The 23,197-nt window shown below is 35.8% G+C and overlaps 2 protein-coding genes across 16 annotated transcripts in view; one reads left to right on the forward strand and one right to left on the reverse strand.

Annotated features, from left to right (window-relative positions):
• P2ry12 (purinergic receptor P2Y12) overlaps positions 1–17,049 on the reverse strand; it is a 47,483-nt gene extending 30,434 nt beyond the window's left edge. The window contains exon 1 of one of the 2 annotated variants that reach the window (XM_004834460.4): positions 16,922–17,049. The gene's annotated coding sequence lies outside the window, so the exon portion shown is untranslated. Of the gene's footprint in view, positions 1–16,746; positions 16,885–16,921 lie in introns of those variants that run through there. The other variant, XM_004834457.3, reaches the window with a different exon arrangement.
• Positions 1–23,197, forward strand: part of Med12l (mediator complex subunit 12L) — a 314,799-nt gene that overhangs the window by 254,307 nt on the left and 37,295 nt on the right. For 12 of the 14 annotated variants that reach the window (XM_087186351.1, XM_021253159.2, XM_087186356.1 and 9 more), the window contains 15 exons: positions 752–872; positions 1,227–1,328; positions 2,001–2,114; positions 5,335–5,534; positions 8,616–8,804; positions 9,436–9,510; positions 9,625–9,815; positions 10,652–10,813; positions 12,666–12,777; positions 14,833–14,922; positions 15,821–15,930; positions 16,125–16,260; positions 17,094–17,255; positions 19,001–19,363; positions 21,490–21,646. In XM_087186351.1, the coding sequence (XP_087042477.1) occupies positions 752–872; positions 1,227–1,328; positions 2,001–2,114; positions 5,335–5,534; positions 8,616–8,804; positions 9,436–9,510; positions 9,625–9,815; positions 10,652–10,813; positions 12,666–12,777; positions 14,833–14,922; positions 15,821–15,930; positions 16,125–16,260; positions 17,094–17,255; positions 19,001–19,363; positions 21,490–21,646 (2,284 nt within the window). The remainder of the gene's footprint in view (positions 1–751; positions 873–1,226; positions 1,329–2,000; positions 2,115–5,334; positions 5,535–8,615; positions 8,805–9,435; positions 9,511–9,624; positions 9,816–10,651; positions 10,814–12,665; positions 12,778–14,832; positions 14,923–15,820; positions 15,931–16,124; positions 16,261–17,093; positions 17,256–19,000; positions 19,364–21,489; positions 21,647–23,197) is intronic. The other 2 variants (XM_087186354.1, XM_087186352.1) reach the window with 2 other exon arrangements.

The following is a 23,197-nucleotide window of genomic DNA, read 5'->3' on the forward strand; positions in this document are numbered from 1 at the left end:
TTAACATCTGTTAACACAGAATTCATAATAGTGTGAGCCCTATGCTGTTGTTGTGTTAGATGAGGTGATTTTTGTAAATTGTAAATTGCTAGCCATAGTCTCTGGCAGTCAGAATGAGGGCTACTATGACAGTAGTCATTTCTTACTGTTTTCTGCCAATGTCTTGTGAGAGCTATAAAGGTAGAGATTTCCCTACCTTTCCCTGTGACTGAATTATTTACCTTCTTCTGTTTGTTCTCTTTTTAAATTTAGGAGTCAATTGTAAACTTTCAGAGTTGTTTGTAAAACTGATTTAATCACATTAAAGAATTCCAGCCAGTTTTTTGCAAAATGGAACTTGATAATATTAATAGGCCTTGTTTTTCCACTAGAGGGACTGTCCTTGTTTATTCTGCTTTCTAGCGGTCTTACCATTAAATGACATATCATATTGCATTCTGCCAAAAGTACTAATTATACTTTTAGTGATTTTTTTTATTTTGCTTTTTTGTTGTAGAGCTTTTCAATTGCATGTGCAAAAGTTAAAGCCAAGTATCTTCTTACACCATTTGGATGTGGGTAAACCTCAAGCTTTGATTTAGAAAGTAGCAATGGGCCTTCATGTTAATCATGAGACATTATCATTTCTGTCTGCTGGTTAACGTTGGGATTTGAGGTCTTATCGGTATTGCCTACATTCTCTTAGGTATTGATCTTTGATAATACTTAAAAGGGTGTTAGGTATTAAAACCTGTCAATATTTTTCTTGAAGGTGAGTGACCTTTCATTCCATGATTCATTAGCTACTTTCATTGCTATTCTGATAGCACGACAGTGTTTCTCCCTGGAGGACGTCGTGCAGCACGTCGCACTTCCCTCTCTCCTAGCGGCAGGTAAGGATGCATCCAGGAGCTGTGTTTATTAGATTTTTGTCTCGTAATAAACACAGGGAAAGTAAAATTTAAGGTGTATATATGTTGTAGAGTGGTGTGGTGTCAGATGGAGATGACAGAATTTTAATAGCTGTTCTGCGTGGTCACAGAGATCCCTACTAAATAGGAAACTGCTCTTACATTATCTGTTTTAGGGAAGCACTTAGGTTTCTCAGAAAAGTATAGCCAGTGCTTATTTTCTTACTGTAAGGAGAACGTGGTTAAATTATTCCTGAAAATTTATCTTAATTGAAAACCCGAAGGACTTGTTTTTGACTCTGTTAACAAACTTGCTTCTTTATCCTCCCTTCCCAGCTTGTGGAGATGCAGACGCAGAGCCGGGGGCAAGAATGACATGCAGACTCCTGCTTCATCTCTTCCGAGCTCCGCAGGCCTGCTTCTTACCTCAAGCAGGTGGTGAGCCAACAGCCAAAAAATTTCTGATTACATTTTCTTATAGAGGTATAGGTTCTAAAATAACAAGTGGGCTGTCCATTTTGTAATTTCCTTCCTGATTTTTGTGGGCTTAATCTGGGGGTGATGAATGAGTGAGATAATGCTAACAAGAGTCAGCACCTTTCACTTATATAATATCAGAATATATTGAGAAACTTAGGACTTCACAGACAATAAAAATACCTTGGCTCTTAGGCCATGCCATGTTGGTGGGCAGCATAATCCTCTAACACATTATGTGTGTTGATTCTGAACCACACCATCCTAGCTTAGGGCAGTGGTGATTCATTTATTCTTTTTCTCAGGAAAAGGGGGTAAGAATTGTAGAGGTGTAAGTGAAGTCTGTTCCTGAGGATCATTTCCATATAGATATGTCTATGTCTGGGTGGGAATCTTGCTAATCTTTTTGCTACATCTCTCTACAAGCAAAAACATTGTTTTAATAATTAAAAAGAAAAGGTTAAGTAAGAATACTGGCAGTGTTAGTGAATCCATGGAACATCAATTAAAGCAAGATAATGGCAATTAAGTGCCCACAATCTAACAATGAAAGACCTCGCTGACTGTAAATGATTACAAAAGATTGTTAATGATGGTGATGAGACTATTAAAGGTTTGTTGTTGTTTTCATAGGCAAACCTTTCCCTGGAATAAGATCATCTTGTGATAGACACCTCTTAGCCGCTGCTCACAACAGCATTGAAGTGGGAGCTGTTTTTGCTGTCTTAAAAGCAATTATGATGCTTGGTAAGACTATCCTGGCCCTTAGTTTCTTGATTAATCACCAGAAATGAAGGCAAAATAATTTGTATTCAAGTTAAAATCTAATTAGTATTATTGGAAACATGGTTTGTTTTGTTTGTTCTGGAAAAATTAATTGACTTTCCCCAAGTCCGGATATAATGGAACTCTCTTGAATTTTGTCCCTTACTTAGAGTGACTCTGGGGGAACTTAAATACAAATACTATTTTTTGTTTTGTTTTATTGCAGGATACCTTATTCTGACCTTTATTGTTAGCAGAAATCACACATTATGAGGGACTGGGTTGACTTGGTGATTTTAACTAAAGGTTTAAACTTCACCCAGTTTGTATTCCAGGTGCAGAACATCAGAAAACCTGAATTTTTTATTCATACTGTTTCTGCTTCTGTTATGACCCTCATCAAGTTTTAAGTCTTATGCTCTACTTTTTTTGAGTCAGATGATCATTTCAATCATATTTGTTTTATTGATAACTAAAAATTAGGTATCAGTAATTTTTAAAATTTAATTCCTTTTTCTTTTTTTGGCACTGGGGCTCGAATTCCAGACTTTGCGCTTTTTAATTCCTATTATTAAAAAATTGACCTTTATACCCTTATTTGTATGTATTCTCCTGGAGTAACAGTACTACCACATGTACTGTGTAGTACCCTGAAACATTTTTGTAAATTTATACAGGATTTGAATGATTAGCAAATCTTGAATTCATAAATGCCTAACTCCAATTTTGAGTACCTGCTTTTGGTGTTGATTAAACTGTAGTTCTCTCTTATTTCTCCAGCTGAGTTCCCTTTGATTAAAACAGAATGGTTGAGTGGCTAGGAATTGCTGTAGATTACTCTTAAAGAACGTGAGTGATGGTCAGGTGTGGTGGTACACGTCTGTAATGTTAGCACTCTGGAAGGCTGAGGCAGGAGGATCACAAGTTCAACCCCAGCTTTGGCTACACAGCAAGTTAGCTAGGTTCTGTCTTGAAATTTAAAAAGAAAGAAAGAAAGAAAAGGAAAGAAACAGGAAGAAAAGCCACGAGTGAAGCTATGACCCTGTCCTGACTGAGAAATGTTATTTAGTGATAACAAGGGAGAAGGGGAGAGGTTTTTTTTCTTTTTAATAGAACAGCCTATTAAAAGTTCACAGAAAAACAGTATATTCTTTTGAAATGTGCACAAGTTTTTTAGCAAAAAGGAAAGGGTAGAGTTACTTTGAGAGGCCACAGCTTTTCCTCTGAGTCCTAGGAATTTGTAATATTGCAGCCCACATTGAATGCTCATTTTAGTGAGTAAAATTTCTCCTTGCTAATAACATTTGAAGGGAAGGATGGCTAGTCAGCTCTGCAGAATGAAAATGTACAGACCCATCTAGGCCAGAATTGACTCTTTTCCTGTGGTATTTCTAGGGCTTATCAGAGAAACTAGCAAATAGATTTTCAGTAAACTAATGTTGGAAGTATGAATACATAAATGACAGATGTTTTAATGGCAGAAACCATAATCAGTGCCATCTAGACACCTGGCCCCTTGATTTTTAGGACTGGTCTTACTCCAATTAAAATTTGCCTACTTCTTTAAATATTCAGGTAATATGAAGGCTTCTCCAAGTCTAAGTCAGAATCAGGCTGGTTAAATGTCAGGAGAGCCCTGAATCACATTCACACTAAACACTCAGTTTGTGCTGTTATCTGTGCAGTAGCAGAAGGTTCTGGCACAGCCTTTCAAACCTTCTCTCATTGTATCGTCTAAGTAAATGAGTATATCCTGGTCTGGGACTGACACAGGTGTTTGCTTCTTTGTTTTTGTTTTACAGAGGTTTTAGTTTACTCTTTACTCATCAATGTCCTCCCAATATCTTTCCAATTTCTATTTACCAGAATATATTTTGAGATAGGAAGGTGGAATCGGTATATTGAATTTGATTCATAAATTCCATAATAGTTTAATTTGAAATATAATGATAGTTGTTTTTGTCACCTAAGGGTGGAGAACACATACTAAATTTTGGTGTTTGGTGTTCATTCCTTCAGCTCCTAAAAGAAACCTCTGTAGAATTACATAAATTCCTGTAGGTAAAGTTAGTAGTTTTTGTATTCAAATTTTGTGAAATGTATGACAGCATATTAATAGATTAAAATGTGTTGTTTATGTCACCTCTTAAGATATTTAAATAAATATTCAGTTGTTTGTTTGTTTTTTTTTTTCAGCAGAGTCAAAATCTTTTCTTGGTCGAGAAAGGCATTTTGCACTTTAAAAGGCTTTTTGCACTGATTTGGGCTTAGTTTTGCTCACTTATTGAAGGCCATGAAGGCCTTGCCGAAGTTCATTTTTTCATTTCAGGAAATTTTCTTATAAAGGCTTATTTTGATCCTGTTGGTAAGCAGTCAAAAGTCTGAAGACTCTGCTATTGTTTGGCAACCCTTGCTACCTAATTATATGACTCTTACTTTTAAAATATGACAGGTTCTTTTTGTCGTTATTTTTTATCACTAGAGATTTCATCTGGCTATTCAAATGTATTCTGTTCAGTTTTTTTCTCCCAGAACTTTGTTATGAGGATAACACTTTCCTCACTTTCATTTCACTGAATAAATTAGAGATTGATCCAGCAAGGTTTTCTAATTGGATGTTACAAAGAGGAAGGTGAAGACATGGGTTATTCAATGGATGCCCTACTTTTCGGGGCTTCCTTAGTATGCATTGCCCTTTTCCATTCCCAGGGGAATAAATCTCTCTTGTCAAGAAGTTGATAGTAAGGTGAGCTAAGGCAAAACTTTTCTCTTGACCTATGGATAGAAAATAAGTCATTGTAAGAGAAGAAATGGAAAAGGGACATCTAATAGGGTGAGTAACCCATTTTTCCTTATCTATAAGTCAAATGAATTTGAGTATCTTTATGCTTAAATTTTTGGTGAAATCAATGTTCTGTGACTATTGTGATTCTTAATGGCCTTTCGAAGTTTGGTGAGTGTGTCTAATTCTGTAAGCAAAAGAAGGAATGAGTTTTGAACTTGCCTTTTCTCCATGTCTGATAGTTCTCTGGGTTCTTTCATTTATTCTCTTGATCCATTCTCTCATTGCTGAACAATTGGCTATGCGATAATAACACCATTCACATATTTTAAATCCCTGAGAGCTAGGCTCATTTTCTTCTCAAATATTTGGCAATATTTTGAACTTCTGTGATTTTGCTTTTGTGATTCTGTCATTTAGGAGATGCCAAAATTGGCAGTAACAATGTCAGCTCTTTAAAGAATGATGACTTTGCCATGAGAAGTTTACGGCGTGATGGGAATGCTGACGATATCTGGACCACCTCTCAAAATGCAAAATCCTGCGGGAAAATCATTTCCATAGAGACTGCCAATTTAAGAGAATATGCTAGATATGTCCTGAGGACTATCTGTCAACAGGTATTCTCCAATTCATTTTGCCTTTTACTTTGAAAATGTAACAACTTCGAAGGGAGTTGCTGACTATTGTAGGAAACTTGTATACAGGTGATCCTTTTTTTCTACTACTTTTATTTTGAAATAATTTCAAATTTCCTAAAATGTTGCAGTAATAATAATAATAAAGAACTAACTACAGTATATTCTTTACAGCTATGCACTGATTTTTACATTTTGCCACATGTGCTTTATAATTCTGTTTGTGTGTGAATGTGAATACATATTTTTTCTGACCCCTTTGAGAGTAGTCGATGGTGTATTTTATACTTCTTTGCTTTTTGAATACTTCAGTCTTCATTTCATGACATAATCAAAATATAGTTACTAAAAATCAGAAAATTTACTATTGGTATAGTAATTTTTTCTCATCTTTAGGCCACATTCCACTTTGGTCATTTGTCCTAGTACTATTCATTTGTCTAAAGTTTCCTGAAGATTAGCTTCAGATTTTGCATCCCTGGCCAAGAGACTACAGAAGTAAAGTTGTGTTCTTCCAGGTACCCACATCTTAAGGCACACGATGTTCATTTGTACTTTATTGGTGATTTAATTTTGATTGAGGTGTCTCCATTTTAGTTTCAAGATTTTTCTGTTCTGTAGTTACTGTTTTACCTCTTGGAATTAATAAGGAATCTTTGGGGAAACACTTTGAGATGATGCAAATTTCCCCATCCCTCATAAGCATCCATTTTTATTCTTATCTAAACCAGTTGTTTCTATCATGTATGCAAAATGGTAACACTCCTCCATTTCCTCCTCTTCTACACAATATCAGGTTTTTTTCCTACTGAAGGAAAACCCTACCCTTTTATTTACTTGTTCATTTATTTTTCATATCCATATGTCCTTAGTTATTTTAATCTGTAAGCTGTTCCAGATTTGTTTCTTACTTTCTGGCCTGTCCTGTACTTGCCCTGGTTTAGGGCTGAAATCAGTCATTCCTCCTAGGAATTCTGGTTCTGTTTAGTAGAGAATGGTGCTTAGAAAGCAAGAACTAATACAATGTGTGCCCATTTTATGAAGTGCCATTGTTTCTGAGTCTTTCAACAAACAGAGCTAGGAACAAACTACATCCAACTGTGTGTGTGTGTGTGTGTGTGTGTGTGTGTGTGTGTGTGTGTCTTTCTGTCTTTACAATTATGAGTTCATACTGACTCCTCCAGTCCCAATCCAACTCTACGAAGTTGTGCTTTACCTTCCCCCATTGCATGTTATTATCTCCTTCTTGCAAAGAACGCTGCTTTCCTATAACATCAATCAGCTTACTTACACATTTGCTTAATTTTACAATGCATCTGAAATACTGTGGCTTCAGAATTGTTACCCATATAACTCAAGGAAAAACAAGTTACTAAGAGGAGTTGAAGATTAGTTTGTGCTTTCTTTTTTCCTATGGGTTTACAATATTGCATTCAAAGGTTATTTGAGCTTTCTTATTTAGTGTAAATATATTCTGTATTTCAAATAGAAGTAGGTTTGTTTTTGTTTAAATTCAGTGTAAATTCTCTTCTCTCCCAATTCTTTGCATAGAATTACATACAAAAGTCACACCACCTACAAAAAAGTATATTCAGAGATGTGTCCTCTCTTCCATATCCCTTGTACTCTGTGCCACTCCCTGCCCCAGCTGATCTGTTTTATTATCTTCTGGCTTATCCTTTCATGTTTTTTAAACAAAAACTTCTTGCTTAAAAAAAAGTGACATGCTTTATATATTTTGTATTTTACTATAGTTTTACTGAGTTGTGTCATGTTTTTACATGTTAAAGGGTTATTCTAACCATGATAAAAATTAGCTGAATACTCATATAGATGCTGAAGAGGACCTGTGCTTTATTTCCCAGTGTGAGTGCACATAGTATCACTGGGGAATTTACAAGATTTTTGATTCCTAGAGCTCCAGCAAGGCTGCCTGGTGTAGGCTCCTTGCAGCTGGTCCCAAGAGGGTGCTGTGTAAGCCCTATGGCAGGATCTTGGGTATCTTGGGCCTAGCCTACCAGTAGCAACAGCCAAAACTGAATGAATGAATGAATGAAGAAGGAAGGAAGGAAAGAATTTAAAGCCTAGGGGGAAAAAAATCTTAAAAACAATATCTTAGTACCTCTACCTGTGTTTGATTTAATTGGTCTAACGTGGGACCTGAATGTGGAGGTCCATAAACTCCTCAGGTGATTTTAATCAACAGTCAGTATTGAGTCTCTGGTGTGGTGGTTAAGAAACAGACTTCAGGGCTGGGGATTTAGCTCAGTGGTTCTGCCGCCTGCCTCACAAGCACAAGGTCCCGAGTTTGATCCCCAGTACCAAAAAAAAAAAAGTAAACAGACTTCGTCTGAAATATATCTGGGTTCAGATTGAGCTCTACTGTTGTTGATTTCTTACCCCATCTACTATAGCACAAAATTTTGCCTTCAAAAAATGAAGAAAAAGTGCTAGGAGATTAAATTAGGAGAAACTTGAGGGCAGTTAGCCATATGGATCTCTAGCCTTAAGCTTTTGTTATACCCTTTGACCCAGTAGTTGCAATTCTTTCAAATTATCATAAGAAAATAATTATACAGCAAGTAAATGCACACAATTATTTATTTATAATAGTAGCATGCATAGTACTATCAAAAAGGATGTTAATTTTAAAAATACTTATACTGTGTTCTGTCTATTCGGTGATATATCAATATCAGTGATATACCATAAAGATTTTGAAGAGCATATATAATATGGAATCATTATATACCATGTTTTAAAAAAACTGATTACAAAACAGAGCCATAAAGAAAGGCCCCATTTTTCAGTTCAAGATATATACCAATTTTTTCGCATATAGATTTTTAAAATTTTTTCTTTAATCAAGGAACACTGTAGTTTTAAGACGTCAAAATGCTACAAATTTGTTTTTAAAATTTTTCCATCTTCTTGTTTCTTGTAATTTTCTAAATTGGAAGACTTATCAACTTTATATCCCTTTTTGCTCTGTGAACTTAGTACATATTACATAGATACATAGAAAGTCAGTGCCTGTCAATCTAACTGCTATATTATTTTTAGGAATGGGTAGGAGAACATTGCTTAAAGGAACCTGAAAGATTATGTACAGACAAAGAGCTTATACTGGACCCTGTGCTTTCCAATATGCAAGCGCAGAAATTGTTGCAGCTTATCTGTTATCCTCATGGCATTAAAGAGTGTACTGACGGAGACAACTTGCAAAGACAGCACATTAAGCGCATTCTTCAGGTAAGCGGTGCACCCCAAGTGTTGTGTTTCTGTCATCTGACACATTCTCTGTAATGTTAGAAGCTATTTCCTCCCTCTCTTTTTCTGTCTCCCTCCCCTTCCCCACTTTCTCCCTCTCCCTCCCCTCCCCTCCCCCCTCCCCCTTTCTCTTTCTCTAACTAATTCTTGACTTCAATTAATTCTGAGTTTTGTTCCCCCAATTTTTTTGCTGTGGAGTTGTCAAGGTTTATTGCTAGGTAGATATAAATGCCGCTAATTTCATATATTTATCAAACAAATGTTAATATTGTAAGCAGCACTGTATTTACATGAGAAATAGTTTGAGGAGGAACAATCTTAATGTATTATCCAGGAAATACTAAAATTATCTTGGGGTAGGATTGGTTAGCTAAATGGGTTTTGATAGGTAAAATGATTGTTTTATTTCTAATTCTTAGCTGAGTCAGTTAGTTTGATGTTATTCTTCTGTGTGTGTCTATGCTGAATATATGTAACAGGATCACAAACCTTTAATTCATGTAAATTCTTTGTGTGTCATTCTTTTCTTTCTTGAGAGATGAAATACTACAAGCATTTGTTATATGTTAAAATTGAGTAGTCCTAAGGTTTTAATTCTTTCTCTTTAAACCAGAATCTTGAGCAGTGGACATTGAGACAGTCCTGGCTTGAGCTTCAGTTAATGATCAAACAGTGCTTAAAGGACCCAGTGAGTATATATTGAACACATATATGTGAATGAAATCTTACGAAACACAAAAACACATTGATATTTGAGGATAAAGGAATACATATGTGCTAGCTTTCTTACATCTAACTCTAGGGCTCTGGTTCTGTGACTGAAATGAACAACTTACTGGACAATATTGCTAAGGCAACAATAGAGGTATTCCAGCAGTCTGCAGACCTAAATAATAACTCTTCTAATTCTGGCATGAGTCTCTTCAACCCAAATGGTATTGGAAGTGCTGATACAAGTAGCACAAGACAGAATGGAATAAAGACATTTCTAAGGTATTTTTGTGTAGTTTTATTGGGCTATCATTAATTTTTCACATGTAATAGTAAATTTTATTTGTATAATAGTTTTTTTTTAAGCTAAAGGAAATGTGAAAAAATAAATACTTGTAAGTGACAGTAACTATTATTTAATAAGTAAAAGAGTGAAGCTGGGTGGATGATATTCTTAGCATTTTAAATATTTGGTTAAGTAGGCTTTGACACCTTGGAACTACTGATGAACTCAGGTTTGATTTATGTCTTCAGTGTCCCTTAGGATACTGATGTTCCATGGTAAACATTCTATAGAAAACGCTTTTTCTGTCATCTGGATTAGCTGGCAGGTTTGGACAAATATTTATTTGTTTAGAATTTAGAACCAGTAGGCATATGAAATTGTGAAATCCTTTAATCATGAAAGGCAGATTGATTTGTATTTCACCATTTTCGTACAAAATATAACTAGTGTGTTTTAAAACTTAAAATCATTAGTTATTATTACACTTAACCATAACATTTTGTTGTAACCACGACAGAAAAGTATATTGTTTGTTGGACAAAACAATGACTGGTTCTTACTAATCAGAAACCAGAATCATAGAAAAGTACTAGAAAGTAGATTTAATTACAGTATCCTCCCAGAACTGCACCTTTTATTGTTCTCCTAAAAATAAGTGGAAGGTATAAGCAAGTGTCTGGTCTTTAGCAAGAGGAAAGATGGTACAGAAATGAAAGAGAAATTTTAGAATAGCCTGTGCCTGGCACATCAAAGTTTTGGGAATTTCTGCTGCAACTGGGAGAGCAGACACTCAGGCTGCTTCCTCGGGTATAACACCTGTTTCTGATTTTAGTTCCTCTGAACGCAGGGGCGTGTGGTTGGTGGCCCCCCTCATCGCCAGGCTGCCAACCTCTGTGCAGGGACGAGTGCTGAAAGCTGCTGGGGAAGAGCTGGAGAAGGGACAGCACTTAGGCTCGTCTTCAAAAAAGGAGCGAGACAGACAGAAACAGAAGAGGTACGGCTGGAAGATTTGTCTCTTTATGTGAAAGTTTGAAAAACACCCAAGGTAGTCTTGTGTCCTGCAAATATATGGTCATTACATTCAGAGGCCACTAATATTTATTTTTAAATAGAATGGGAAATACTCTGTTAGTCAAGGCTCTGTTCCTAAAAAGTTCCAGGTAATAATAGTGCACTACTTTTCAATTCTGTCTGTGCATCCAAATCACCACTGTACTTTTGAAAATACTTTTGAGCACCACTTTAGATCAGGCAAGTTAGATTGGCCTAGCCATCTGCCTTTTATATTTCATTTTAAATTATTTCTCATTTTCTGAATTAGGTGCTGATGTTACCATACATACAGTTACTTTTAATTCTGGCATGCTAGATCCTGAAATTGTTACTAAGTTTAACATTTAGGTCTCTTGTTCCTGACTAGATATTAAAATCTCTTAAGCCACCAAAGCTAATGTTTATTAATAATTAATGCCTAAGAAAAGGTTTACAACAATTACTTTTAAAAACTGGTCATATTATTGAGGAAGAATAGAACTTCACATTGTGAATTTGGCATCACAGGAGTAAAGGAAAAGGTAGTAATTTCTTCCATTTTATAAAAATACCAGACATTTTTCTTACTCCCTAGTCAATAATACTGTCATATCTTCCCTTTATTGACATCTTATGAAGTGCTATTTCCTATATAAACTCATTGTACACATGGGCTTTAAGGTTTTCTCTGCAATCTATATGGCACATGCTCTCATTAGCTGCTTTTTACAGTGGAGAAGCTGAGGCACAGTACAAGGTTACTTAAGTCGTTCTAGGTTGCACAGCAGAGGAGAGGAAGTGTGTTTAAGCCCAACCAGGCTGGCTTCTGAGACTGTGCTAACTACTGTGCATTTTGAGGAGACCTAGTGATGTATTCATTTTATCTGTCATCTAATATTTCACCATCTTTGCCAGTATTAATTAGCCAACTAGGACATATAGATCTAATTTTCAAAGTGTGTTTTCTGCCTGATTTTTCTGGAGTACAGATGGTCTTATAGAGGTGGAAGTTAATTCTTATAGAGGTGGAAGTTAATTCTTAAGTCAGTGACTCTCAATCCTGTTCATATAGGATGGAGCTGATTGAAATATTCTGACAGATTTCATTTTAAGAAATTTTTATTTATAGCCTATAGTTTGTCACTTGTTCTTTAATTAAGAATACTTTATTAAAATGCCAATTTAAACCAGAATTTTTGCAAAATGTCTCGAAGCCCTTTTACCAGTAGAGGCCATGGACTGTGGTGGAAATGGGCACTAGAGGTCACTAGCAGCAACTCAGGTGGCCTTGCTGCTAATCCTAATTTTATCAATACCCTCTTGTTTGATCTCAAAAACTATGCTGAAAAACAAAGAAAATCTCAAAAATAATCACAGAACACATAGAGGCCTATTTCCTAGACTTTAAGAGTTTTGGGTGAAAAGTTTCTTAATTTCTCATTTTATTGCATGTATAAATAAATACTCTTTCTGATGTATATTTTAAGATTCTACTTATTGATGTAAAACACAAATTCATGATAGTCCCCTACTCCCCACCACACATTTACGTGCAATGTGGACTTACAGTAGTTTGTGAATGCCTTCCAGGGTAAAAACCCCTATTAAGTCAAATAGAAGCTTTACAGTTGCTTTTCATCTCATAACTAGAATATGATTTAACTTTTCAAGTGGTCTTTGGTAATCTCCACCCCTTTCTTTATGTAATAGTAAAATAAATAAGAGCAAATAACCCAAAGGGGAAAACATAAATATTGGAACAGGAAACAATCTGTTCTTTCTAACTAGATTTGCTGTGATTACTTCCTTTGCAGTATGTCTCTTTTGAGTCAACAGCCTTTCCTGTCACTGGTCCTCACCTGCCTTAAGGGACAAGATGAACAACGGGAAGGCCTCCTGACATCTCTCCAGAATCAAGTTAACCAGGTAGAGTACAGTATAATATTAAGTCAGGCAACCATCTTTATAATGGTGTTCATTGGTTTTCCTTTCAAATACTAAGGTTAAACAAATAAAGGGATGGCGTATCTTGTTGAGATCCTAGGAAACAACAGCCTGTGCCCTGTTCTCCAGCCTGGCATTTTAGTCACCTCAAGGTGAACAGTTTTATATTATATATACATAATAATACATGTGTACATATAATACATGTGTACAGACTCTAAAAGTAAATTCTTACGTGTTGCCTGTACCTTTGAAACACAATGTCTGGCCCTCTCCTAACTCTGCCTCATGAGTGAAGATCTGGAAGGGTCTGTGTTATAATAGGGATGGTATGAGACAGAGGAACATGTCCTTCTTCCTCAGGCTGGGCTTCCACATGGCAGGTAGATCTCAACCTGACTCTGAAGGTTCAGGAAGTTAATTTTATTGGCTGCCAGGACATCAGTTTGATCCCAGTTGAACGAAAGCGTAAGAAACTCACTCATAAACCAGAAGGTATATTGGTTCATTTGCAAAGAATTTGAAAGTTACCTTTTCACTAGCTCTGATTCTTCTGATCAGTGTTTGAAGCACTTTGCATTCTATAAACTGTTCAGAAATTGAATGAATTAGAAATTTGAGGACATTAAATCAAGGAAAGTGGATGGATTGGCTGTATGAGACATTTGTCCTGATGCAGAGTCAATGGGAGCCTTCTTGTGGTGCTGTGACTTATGACACTGTCTTTCTCCTGAATGTTATTGTGTGGACATGGACAGGGGCACTTAACTTGTTTTTCTCATCATCTATATTAAAAACTTGCAGTGTGGGAAATAAGGCCCTGAATCATTTACATTTGCTATCTTCCACCTTTCTTACTACCAGTTATGGCCTTGGTCATCCACAGTTGTCACAGTTGCTTGTTTCTGTTCCCCAAACTTGCCAAACAAATTTTACTTTTAATACCTACACATCTTTTCTTCCCTTTAGCTAGAAGGATTCCTTCTGGGATAGTAGCCTGTCTACTCCCTTCCTTCATTTAGGTGTCTGTTCAGATGTTGTCTTCTTAATGAGGCCACAGTCACCTTCTAAAAATGGGACCTCTATTGTTCTTTCTCCCCTTGCCTTGCTTCATACCACTTGCTCAACTTTACTTGTATTCATTTGTTCCACTAGTATATAAGCTCCGTGAGAGCTGTGTGTGTAACTGTCTTGCACCCTAATTCAAGCTTGGAAGAGGCCCATGTCTTTGCCACATGAGATTTGGGAAGTGCTCACTTCTCCTTGTGCAGTATGCTGTATATATAGGTCAGCTGTTGGCATGGATTACTTCTGCATGTGTCTCATTTCACCTCTTGTAAAATGACTCTCTTTAGCTACTGGATTTTTTTTTTGTTGTTGGGTGTTTGTTTGCTTGTGTCATATGATTCTGGGGTGTAGCCTACTGTGGCTTGCCTTACCTCAGCAAATTTTCCCTTCCCCAGCATTAATATGAGTCAGTGAGGAAATGAAGAAGCAGCTCACTTTATGAATTTATATGTACTTGATTGATGTATAAGATGCCACATTTTTCAAAATGGTATGCATTCTATGCATTCTTTTTATTCAAGGCAGAAATATGTATTAAGATATCAAACTTATAATACATTTGCTAGGGTTCATAGCACATCCCTAGAAATATAGCATGGGACCAGTGAAAATGTAACCTAGCTCTCCAGTATTTATCTTCATAAGGCCAATGAAACAGTGTATTTTTAAAAATTTTGTGAATGTTTAATTTGATGTCGTTTAAAACATTTTCTCAGACTTAGTGATAGGATGTATAATTAGGTAAGATTTTCTTTTCCTTCCTGGAAAGGCAGATGAACAAAGAAATAGGTTTCTGTCTGCATGAACAAAGGGGAGGAAAGCTAAAATTTTATACAACTTTCTTTGTTTATTTTTTAAAGCAGAAGTTGTTTTTGGCTGTTAATAAAAAAATCTCAATTTAAATATAAGAAAAATTCAATTTTAAGAGGCAAAAGTTTTTTTCTGTTCTTTTTCTCTCCCTGATTGTAGATTTTAAGTAATTGGAGAGAAGAACGATATCAGGATGACATAAAGGCACGACAGATGATGCATGAAGCATTGCAACTTCGCCTAAATTTGGTAAGGAACCTTTCTCATGTTTTCTCTCCATTACTCACATATACTGTACATGTGAAAATAACTCCAGCTTTCAACTTCTGCTGTGGGGCAAAGTCTGCCTGCTAAGGTGAGGCCTCCCACTGTTTGCCTTCTGTAACTACTTCCCTCTCTCTTGAGCCTTCTGTTTTTCTTCCTGTGGGAACTGAGTTCTAGAGAGTAGTAGATGTTTTAAGCATTGATTTGTCTTCTCTGCCCTATCCCCATCAAGCAGATTTCTCTAGTTTGTGCTAAGAGTAGGTTTCAGAGGACCACTTTGAGATGTGTTGAATCTCACTATTCTTATTTTTTAAATACTAAAATCCTTCAACTCAAAATTGTGACAGACTTTCCATCAAATTGATCAGAAAGACATCTTGCAGAGATATTTTATAGAAATTTAACATTTCTTACACATTGTGCATTCCTTTGAACTTTCCTGTTGGACAGACCCAAATGAAGGCTGTTTTGAGGAGTTATGGGTCTAATGTGTTGGCAGTTTTTAACCTAATACCTACACAGATAAACTGGCAGACCTTCAGGTAATATGATCTCAGGCTTAGATGCAACAGGAGTTGAACAACACAAAGGTGAGGATAATGAGGTTACATAGTTTTGACAGTGTTCAGGTTCATTTTAACTAAAATTACAGTATAAAACTGAGTATCATGAAAGATTAGGAAGAAAACTAATTTTGTTGGTGCTTACAGTCAAGTATTACTCTTTAGTTTTTGAATGACCAAACTGTGCTAAAGAATCCAGAAATAGTGATAGCCAAGTGGGAAAGAAGACAGGATAGTCTTTAATCCATAAAGTAAGCCTTGGCTCCTCCCTCTCTCCCTTCCATATTAAAACAAACTTTTTATTGTATTTTGTATGCTAGGTAGGAGGAATGTTTGACACAGTACAGAGGAGCACCCAATGGACCACAGACTGGGCCCTCCTACTCCTTCAGATAATTACTTCAGGAACTGTTGACATGCACACTAACAAGTATGTTTTTACCATTTCTTGTTTATTTTACTGCATGAGTACATGGTATAAGCTTTGATGTACTAAGAAAATTGTACCATATCTTATTAACTTAGGTGCCATTAAAAGTTCTGTGCCTTCAATAGAAATGCTCAGTAAATCAAGGATATCTTGGCTTGCCATTAAAATTAACAGAGTTTTCTTTCTCTTCCTAGTGAATTATTCACAACAGTGCTTGACATGCTGGGTGTTTTAATCAATGGAACACTAGCCTCTGACCTATCAAATGCATCCCCAGGTGGATCTGAAGAGAACAAACGTGCATACATGAATTTAGTAAAGAAACTGAAAGTAAGTTTGTGAACAGCTCATATTATGAGGTCAAATTATTTCTGGAATTTGTTATCTGGTATGTTTTATTTAAAATTTCTACCCATTAATTTAAATTAATTTAGTGTGGTAATTTACTGTTTGTTTTATCTTAACTTACCAGTACCCGAAAAATTACAAACATGCAATCCTGTAAATTTTTCTTTAAAAACACAAATTATATTCAGAAAACATGTTTAAAAACACAAATTATACTCAGAAAACTGTTCAATGTTTAAATGAACTTTAGAAATATGGTATCAAACATAAAAACAACACGCTACCATTGATTTAGGATAAATTCATGCTTAGACTTGCCATATATAGTTGAAAAGTAAATATCTACTGATACCTGTGAGTCTCTTTTCATGAATCATCACCACAGTCTTTAAAATAAGCTGTATAAAAAATAGCACAAAGAAGAAAACATAACTGATGACCTTACAAATAAAATTAACTGATGGTTACCTTGTGATCTGACCCTGGGTATGAGAAAGTATTCTGTGCTCCAGCTCCTGTCTTCTGAGTACAAATGCTACTCTAGATTTTTGTCACTTCAGCATTGTGATGTTTGTTACATAAAAAGACTGCTTTTATGTGTGTTCTGTTTTCTACTTAAATAGAAGAAATGAAACAGACTCACCATTGCTTTGCAGTTCTTCCATAGACTGTGTTCATGGTTAAAGAACATGACAGCTATAAAAAAGGAAATGTTTCATAGGGGAACTTCCTTCTTGTTAACTTTTGCCTTCGTTGTAATTTCTAAATTTCTGTCCCACTCCTCTCCCCACCCCCACTTTTTCTTTTTTTCCCAGAAAGAGCTAGGAGACAAGCGGTCAGAAAGCATCGACAAAGTTCGACAGTTGCTACCTTTGCCGAAACAGACATGTGATGTCATCACTTGTGAACCTATGGGTTCTTTGATTGACACAAAGGGAAACAAAATTGCTGGATTTGACTCTATAGATAAAAAACAGGCAAGAGAAAATGTTTTTTTCTCATTCATAAATATGTCTATTTATAGAATTCAGCTATTTTTTTCTTCCTAAGGGTATATATAAAACTCACTTTTTCATTTTCTTGACTTCTTAAAGGTATATTATAATCTTCAGTGCAGTGGTCATTAGTAGGATAAATAGGTCAGCTCTTTGAAGAGCTTCACTTGAAATACTTACTTGAATTTAAGTAAATTTCTAAATCTATCAAGGGAAAACCAAGTAAAAGCTTAGTGGAAAATGAAAATCAACAGCTGCAGCAAAAAAAAAACCCCAAAGACAAGTTCTGGTTTTACTTTAGAATTGCAAGCAGAGTACAAATTTGGATAAGAAAATTTTCATTGATAAATATCTTCACGTATTAAGCTGTTTCAAGGAAAATTATTTTAAATGTTATATATTCTTATCACACAACAATACATGGACATTTGTTTTATATGACATTTTTAAACATTCTCTAAAATATAAGAAGATTGGTCAGTTACTCTTTCAGTGAACACTGAGCAAACCACAAAGATAAAAGATAGGGACCCTACCCTCAAGAGAAGTAGATAGACAATTATAGTATGATGAGATTTGTGAGTCATGGTACGGTACAGAAAGAGTATGAGGGCAGACTGAGAAAGAGCCAGCAAACTCTAGACAGGGGAAGGTTGTCAGAGCAGGGTCCCTAGGATAGTTGACAGATGGGTCATTTTGAAGGATAATGTGACAAGGCAGAGGGAAGAGCTTATTTAAGCAATGAAATGGATCTTACAGGAAAAATGCAGTGCAGCCATCATTCAGAGTAACTGAATACCCAATACCAGTATAGATATGGAAAGAGAAAAGCTGTAGTCATGGTAGGTTGAGTGTGGGCTAACATGAGACATCCAGATCTGTTTGGATGTATGATCTTATGTCCAGGAAAATGGTCTCACCTCAAGACAAATGTTTGGAAACAGTTTATTTATAGGTGGTAATTGATTGGTTTTAGAAGAAGCCTCCCACAAAAGAATACTCAAATTTAATGAGATGACTGAATAGTTATTTAGGGGTCTATTTTGAGCCAAAACGTGTTCAAATTAACATGAGGGAATGTTCTAAGAGATAACTAACTAACATCAAAAATAAAGTTTTATTTTTAGAAACAGATTAACACTACTCTTCTAGAATCATTAAAGATAAACTGGAATTGAAAGACTTTATTTGTACCTGTTGTTATAAATTTCATTCTATGATAATATTATTGTATTCAGAGATTGGCTTATTAAGTACATGAAAGGTTCCAATATCAAATCAAGTCCATACAGGTTTGGATTGAAGTTAATATGAACCCAATTAGAGGGTGACTGTATCTTGACTTAAATTTTATATTAGCTTAAAAATAATAAAAAGATTCTGGAGATTTATAGCATATTTAGTATAGTAAAATCAACTTGTAGTATACTTTAGAAACTTGTTTTTTACTTTAACAGACTACATGAAAAATGCCCTTTTACTGTGAAATATGCTCAATTGCCTTATTTTGGCTGAACAGAGCATCATGTAGTATAAAGAACAGTGGAAGTGATCTAAATGTCTAGGTGCTTCTCTCAAGGGACCTAACTGATTAGCCCAGACCCATGTGTGCTGGATTCTATAAGGCTCACACCAGCAAAAATACTCTCTGCATCTGTGTCTAAGCAAGCCTGGCCTGTGAATCAGGAGATTGGAGTGTGTTGTCATAGAGTACTATTTTACCACAGGGTCTCCAGGTCTCCACAAAACAGAAGGTGTCTCCTTGGGACTTGTTTGAGGGTCAGAAGAACCCAGCTCCTCTGTCTTGGGCTTGGTTTGGGACTGTCCGAGTGGACCGCAAAGTGATCAAGTATGAGGAACAGCATCACCTCCTTTTGTACCACACACACCCCATGCCCAAGCCCCGAAGCTACTACCTCGAGCCACTGCCCCTGCCTCCTGAGGAGGAAGAGGAAGAGCCTACATCTCCTGTTTCTCAGGAACCAGAAAGGAAATCAGCAGAGCTGTCAGATCAGGGAAAAACCACAACTGATGAAGAGAAGAAGACCAAGGGAAGGAAGCGCAAGACGAAGCCAAGCTCACGAGTTGATGTGAGTAGGGGAATTAAAGAGAGTGGCTTACACATTATATCCCTAAGAATATTACTAAATTATAAAAGTTGTCCTATCAACTTTCTATAGCAAATAATGAACTACACACTATGACTATTCACAAATGAAAGACTTAAAACTTTTGATTTTCCCTTCTCTACTTTTTAAAAATTTCTCCACTCCACTTTTAATAACTTTAATTTTAGGCACCTATTGTGAATAATAATGAGTTACTATTTCAGTGCCTTATAATTTAATTTTTTAGAACTCCATTCTCTTATGTATTTTCACTATTAGGCCTACTTAGCGTATTTACAGTATATTAAGTGATCAATATCTATAGAAAATATAAAAATCTCTGCTTTTCTTTAAAGTTATATCTAGTGAATCTATCCAATAGTATATTCCTGAGATTTATTTCACCATTGTGTCTTACCTTTTTGTGCATTCTTTTTATTTTAACCATGTCTTCAAGTTTTATAAAAGATAAATAAAATTTAAAATAGTTTCAGGAGTAACCCATTTTCTGGTGCCCCTTCCATTTCTCTTAGACAGGAGCTATGTTTCAGTACATTTTGTCTACTATTAAAAATAATGGGCCAGGGATTTAGCTTAGTGGTGCCACCACCTGCCTTGCAAGTGCAAGGTCCGAGTTCAATCCCCGGTACCACAAAAAAAAAAAAAAAAGATAAAATAGTTTTGTCTCTTGCTTCCTTACCAATAAGTGATGTTTTTTAAATAACAGAAATGTATTAGGTGGCAGTTTAGAAATGATTTTATAGAGTATCAGATGTGATGTGTAAAATACCTTTCATAAAATATACTTAAGTATAAAAATATATTTAAATTCACCTGAAAATACTTGAGAGAGGATTTGAGATATTTTTCCACAAAGTTTATGGGTATTCTTGCTGCACAAAAGAAGAAATATCCACTATTTAGCATTTAGACATTCATGAGTCATTATTGTTACTGTTCATTTATATCAAAACTAAAACATGTCTTCTCCTAGCTGATATACTGTCCTAGAAATGGATGCTGTCACTTCTGGATACTCCTTGAATGCCAGTGCACTCTCTTCATTTAGTATTCCCACTAGTTGTTTCATTTGGTCCTACTCTTGTTCCATTTGGACAAGATTAATTATCCCTACAATCTGGGATATCTTGGCCTGTCAGTCCACAGGGATGGATGTCTTGTTCTTTTCAGATACAAAGGCCCTGAGCCCATCTCATTCCCTAAGTGAGCCTAGTCATGTTCCCTACTCCTTTCTTTTCTTTCTTTTTGAAGATGCTGCTTTCTCATAGGATGTATCCTTTTGTAAAATTGCAGGATACTGAGATTCTGATTGTGCTTCATTCTCTAGGACCAGACTAGAGAAAGGAAAGCTGATGAGGGAATTGAGACATTCTGCTGTGGTCCTAAGAGACTGCACCTGCTAAAGAAGCTCAGGGAGTTGGGTAGAATTGATTTATTTTGAGTGCTGCCTTAAAAACTGGAAGTAAGGGGCTGGGGATTTAACTCAGTGGTTTTGCCGTCTGCTGTGCAAGTGCAAGGACCCAAGTTCGATCTCCGGTACCAAAAAAAAAAAAAAAAAAGAAAAACTGAATGTAAGGAAGAGATGGCAGAAAATGGTTCTGAAGCACTGTGGGCCTTTCTCGCATAATTTTCATCCAAACCTAGGATATCAAGACTTCCAAGATCCTCTTTCAGTTTTGGGCATTGTACAGTATTGGTATACTGAATGCACTTTTAGTATTTGAAAAACAGTTCACAAGGTGTCATTTTTCATCTCTACCCACTAAAGGCCAAGTACTTTTGTGCGTGCATATATGTGTGTATATGTGTGTGAGATGCGAAATATCAAAGGCAGGGCCTTGTTCTGGGTAAGCATGCTACCACTGAGCTACTCTCTCAGCCAAGTATTTTTTAAGCCAAGGAAATGTTTTAACTCCATTGTGTTAAATTTTAAAGAGAATGGATTAACACTCTTGCTTTCTATCTTCTCTTTTTATTATAACAGCCTTATGTACTGGAATAGGAATATTTCAGCTGTATAAGAAGCATTTGCATTGATTGGTTGTGTAATATGTGGAGTTAAACTTTTTAAAATCTTTATATTAAAGGACTATCCCCAGAGCAACATATATCGAGTGCCTCCCAATTACTCGCCCATTTCCTCTCAAATGATGCACCATCCTCAGGCCACCTTGTGGGGTTACAACCTCATGGGCCAGCCCCAGCAGCCCGGCTTTTTCCTCCAGAACCAATCTCTTACTCCAGGTATGTGACAAGAGAATATAACTGGATGAGCTGTAGCTTGGGGTTCTCTTATGTTTTAACCTGAAACCTCTACAGAACTTGGGAATTTGAAGAATTAACTGCTCAACTGCTTAACATTACAAAAACTGCTTAATGTTTTTGTATTCCTCCCACTCAGAATGTGTTCATCTTCTAAAATAAAGTTTCAGCTGGATGTGGTGACATGTGTCTTTAATCTTAGTTACTTGTGAAGCTGCAGTAGGAAGATTGCTTGAGCCCAAGGAGTTCATGGCCAGCCCGGGTAACCTCATCCTCAAACAAGCAAGACTGTTGAATGTAAACTACAAAAAGCAAACTAGACTTAATCATATATGTAGAAGAGAAACAATTATATTTTCTTTTGACTTTTTAAAGTTCCAAGATCCATGTGAACTTTTTAGCTAAACTTTATAGATGTCAAGGTGAAAAACACAAGGGCTATAAGTTGAAGACTACTTTGTTAAAGCACACACCCAACACCTCTCCCTAGATGCCATGTAAGAAAACAGTTTTGAAGAACTGTTTTTGAAGATTATATGAGTAAATTAATTGATTTTTATATGAAGAAGAATCCTAAGAAGTTTGGGGAGAGTACAGTTCCATTCATGTATAATTTAAATGTAAAACAATCCTTCACATCCCCATATACATATCTTTATGTATCTCTTTCATCAGATACACACACATGACTCAGTTGTAAGGAAGTGTGAGGGAATAACAAATACCATATCAGAATAGCCTTTGATAGAAGTTGAGAAAAATTATTAGGAATGTGCAGAGGACTTCAGGTATATTTATAACATTTTATTTCTCAGTTGGCTCAGAGGTACAAGATTATAGAGGTTTGGAAAATTAAAAGAAAGTAAATAAAGGGCCAGAAGTGGTGTAATCCCAGTACTCTGGGACCCTGAGGCAGGAGAATCAAAAGTTTGAGCTAAGCCTGGACAACTCAGCAACTTAGTGAGACCTTGTGTTAAAAAATAAAAAATTTTAAAAAGGGGTTGGGAATGTAGTTCAGTGTGAAGACCCTGGATTCAATCCTCAATAAAGAAAGAAGGAGAAAATAGTCTAATTTTTAAAAAGTTTTCTCTTTTCCATAAGTAAATCAGTTATGTATTAATATAGTTCCAATTTTGTTGGAATGAAAGTGCTTGAAATGTTACTCAATTAACTTTGCATTGCTTGTCAAATGTTCTCCAAACGCCACTAAATGGCTTAATAAATCATATTACTGATTGTGATACTGAGTCTTTAAAATAATATGGGTTTTCCAAGCGAACAACTTTAAAACGTTTGTTTCCACCATAGAAGTTGCTTTTAAAGATAAGGTATCTTTTCTGAGTAACTTACAGAGTTTTTCTCTTATATGCATCAAAAAATTCACTGTTTGTGGCAAATAAAGGTTTAGCATTTGCTATAAAGCCAGCAAGTTGAAAAAACTGTTTTTCTAACTAATAAAAGCCCTTGACAGATTATGTCTGCAGATATATTAAGGATTTCCTTAGTTTTTGTCTAAAATTTTTTTTTTTTTTT

Source organism: Heterocephalus glaber, unplaced genomic scaffold, assembly GCF_053883595.1.
Source record: "Heterocephalus glaber isolate CG9 unplaced genomic scaffold, H.glaber_assembly_v1.0 deba00001504, whole genome shotgun sequence".
Classification (NCBI taxonomy): domain Eukaryota; kingdom Metazoa; phylum Chordata; class Mammalia; order Rodentia; family Bathyergidae; genus Heterocephalus; species Heterocephalus glaber.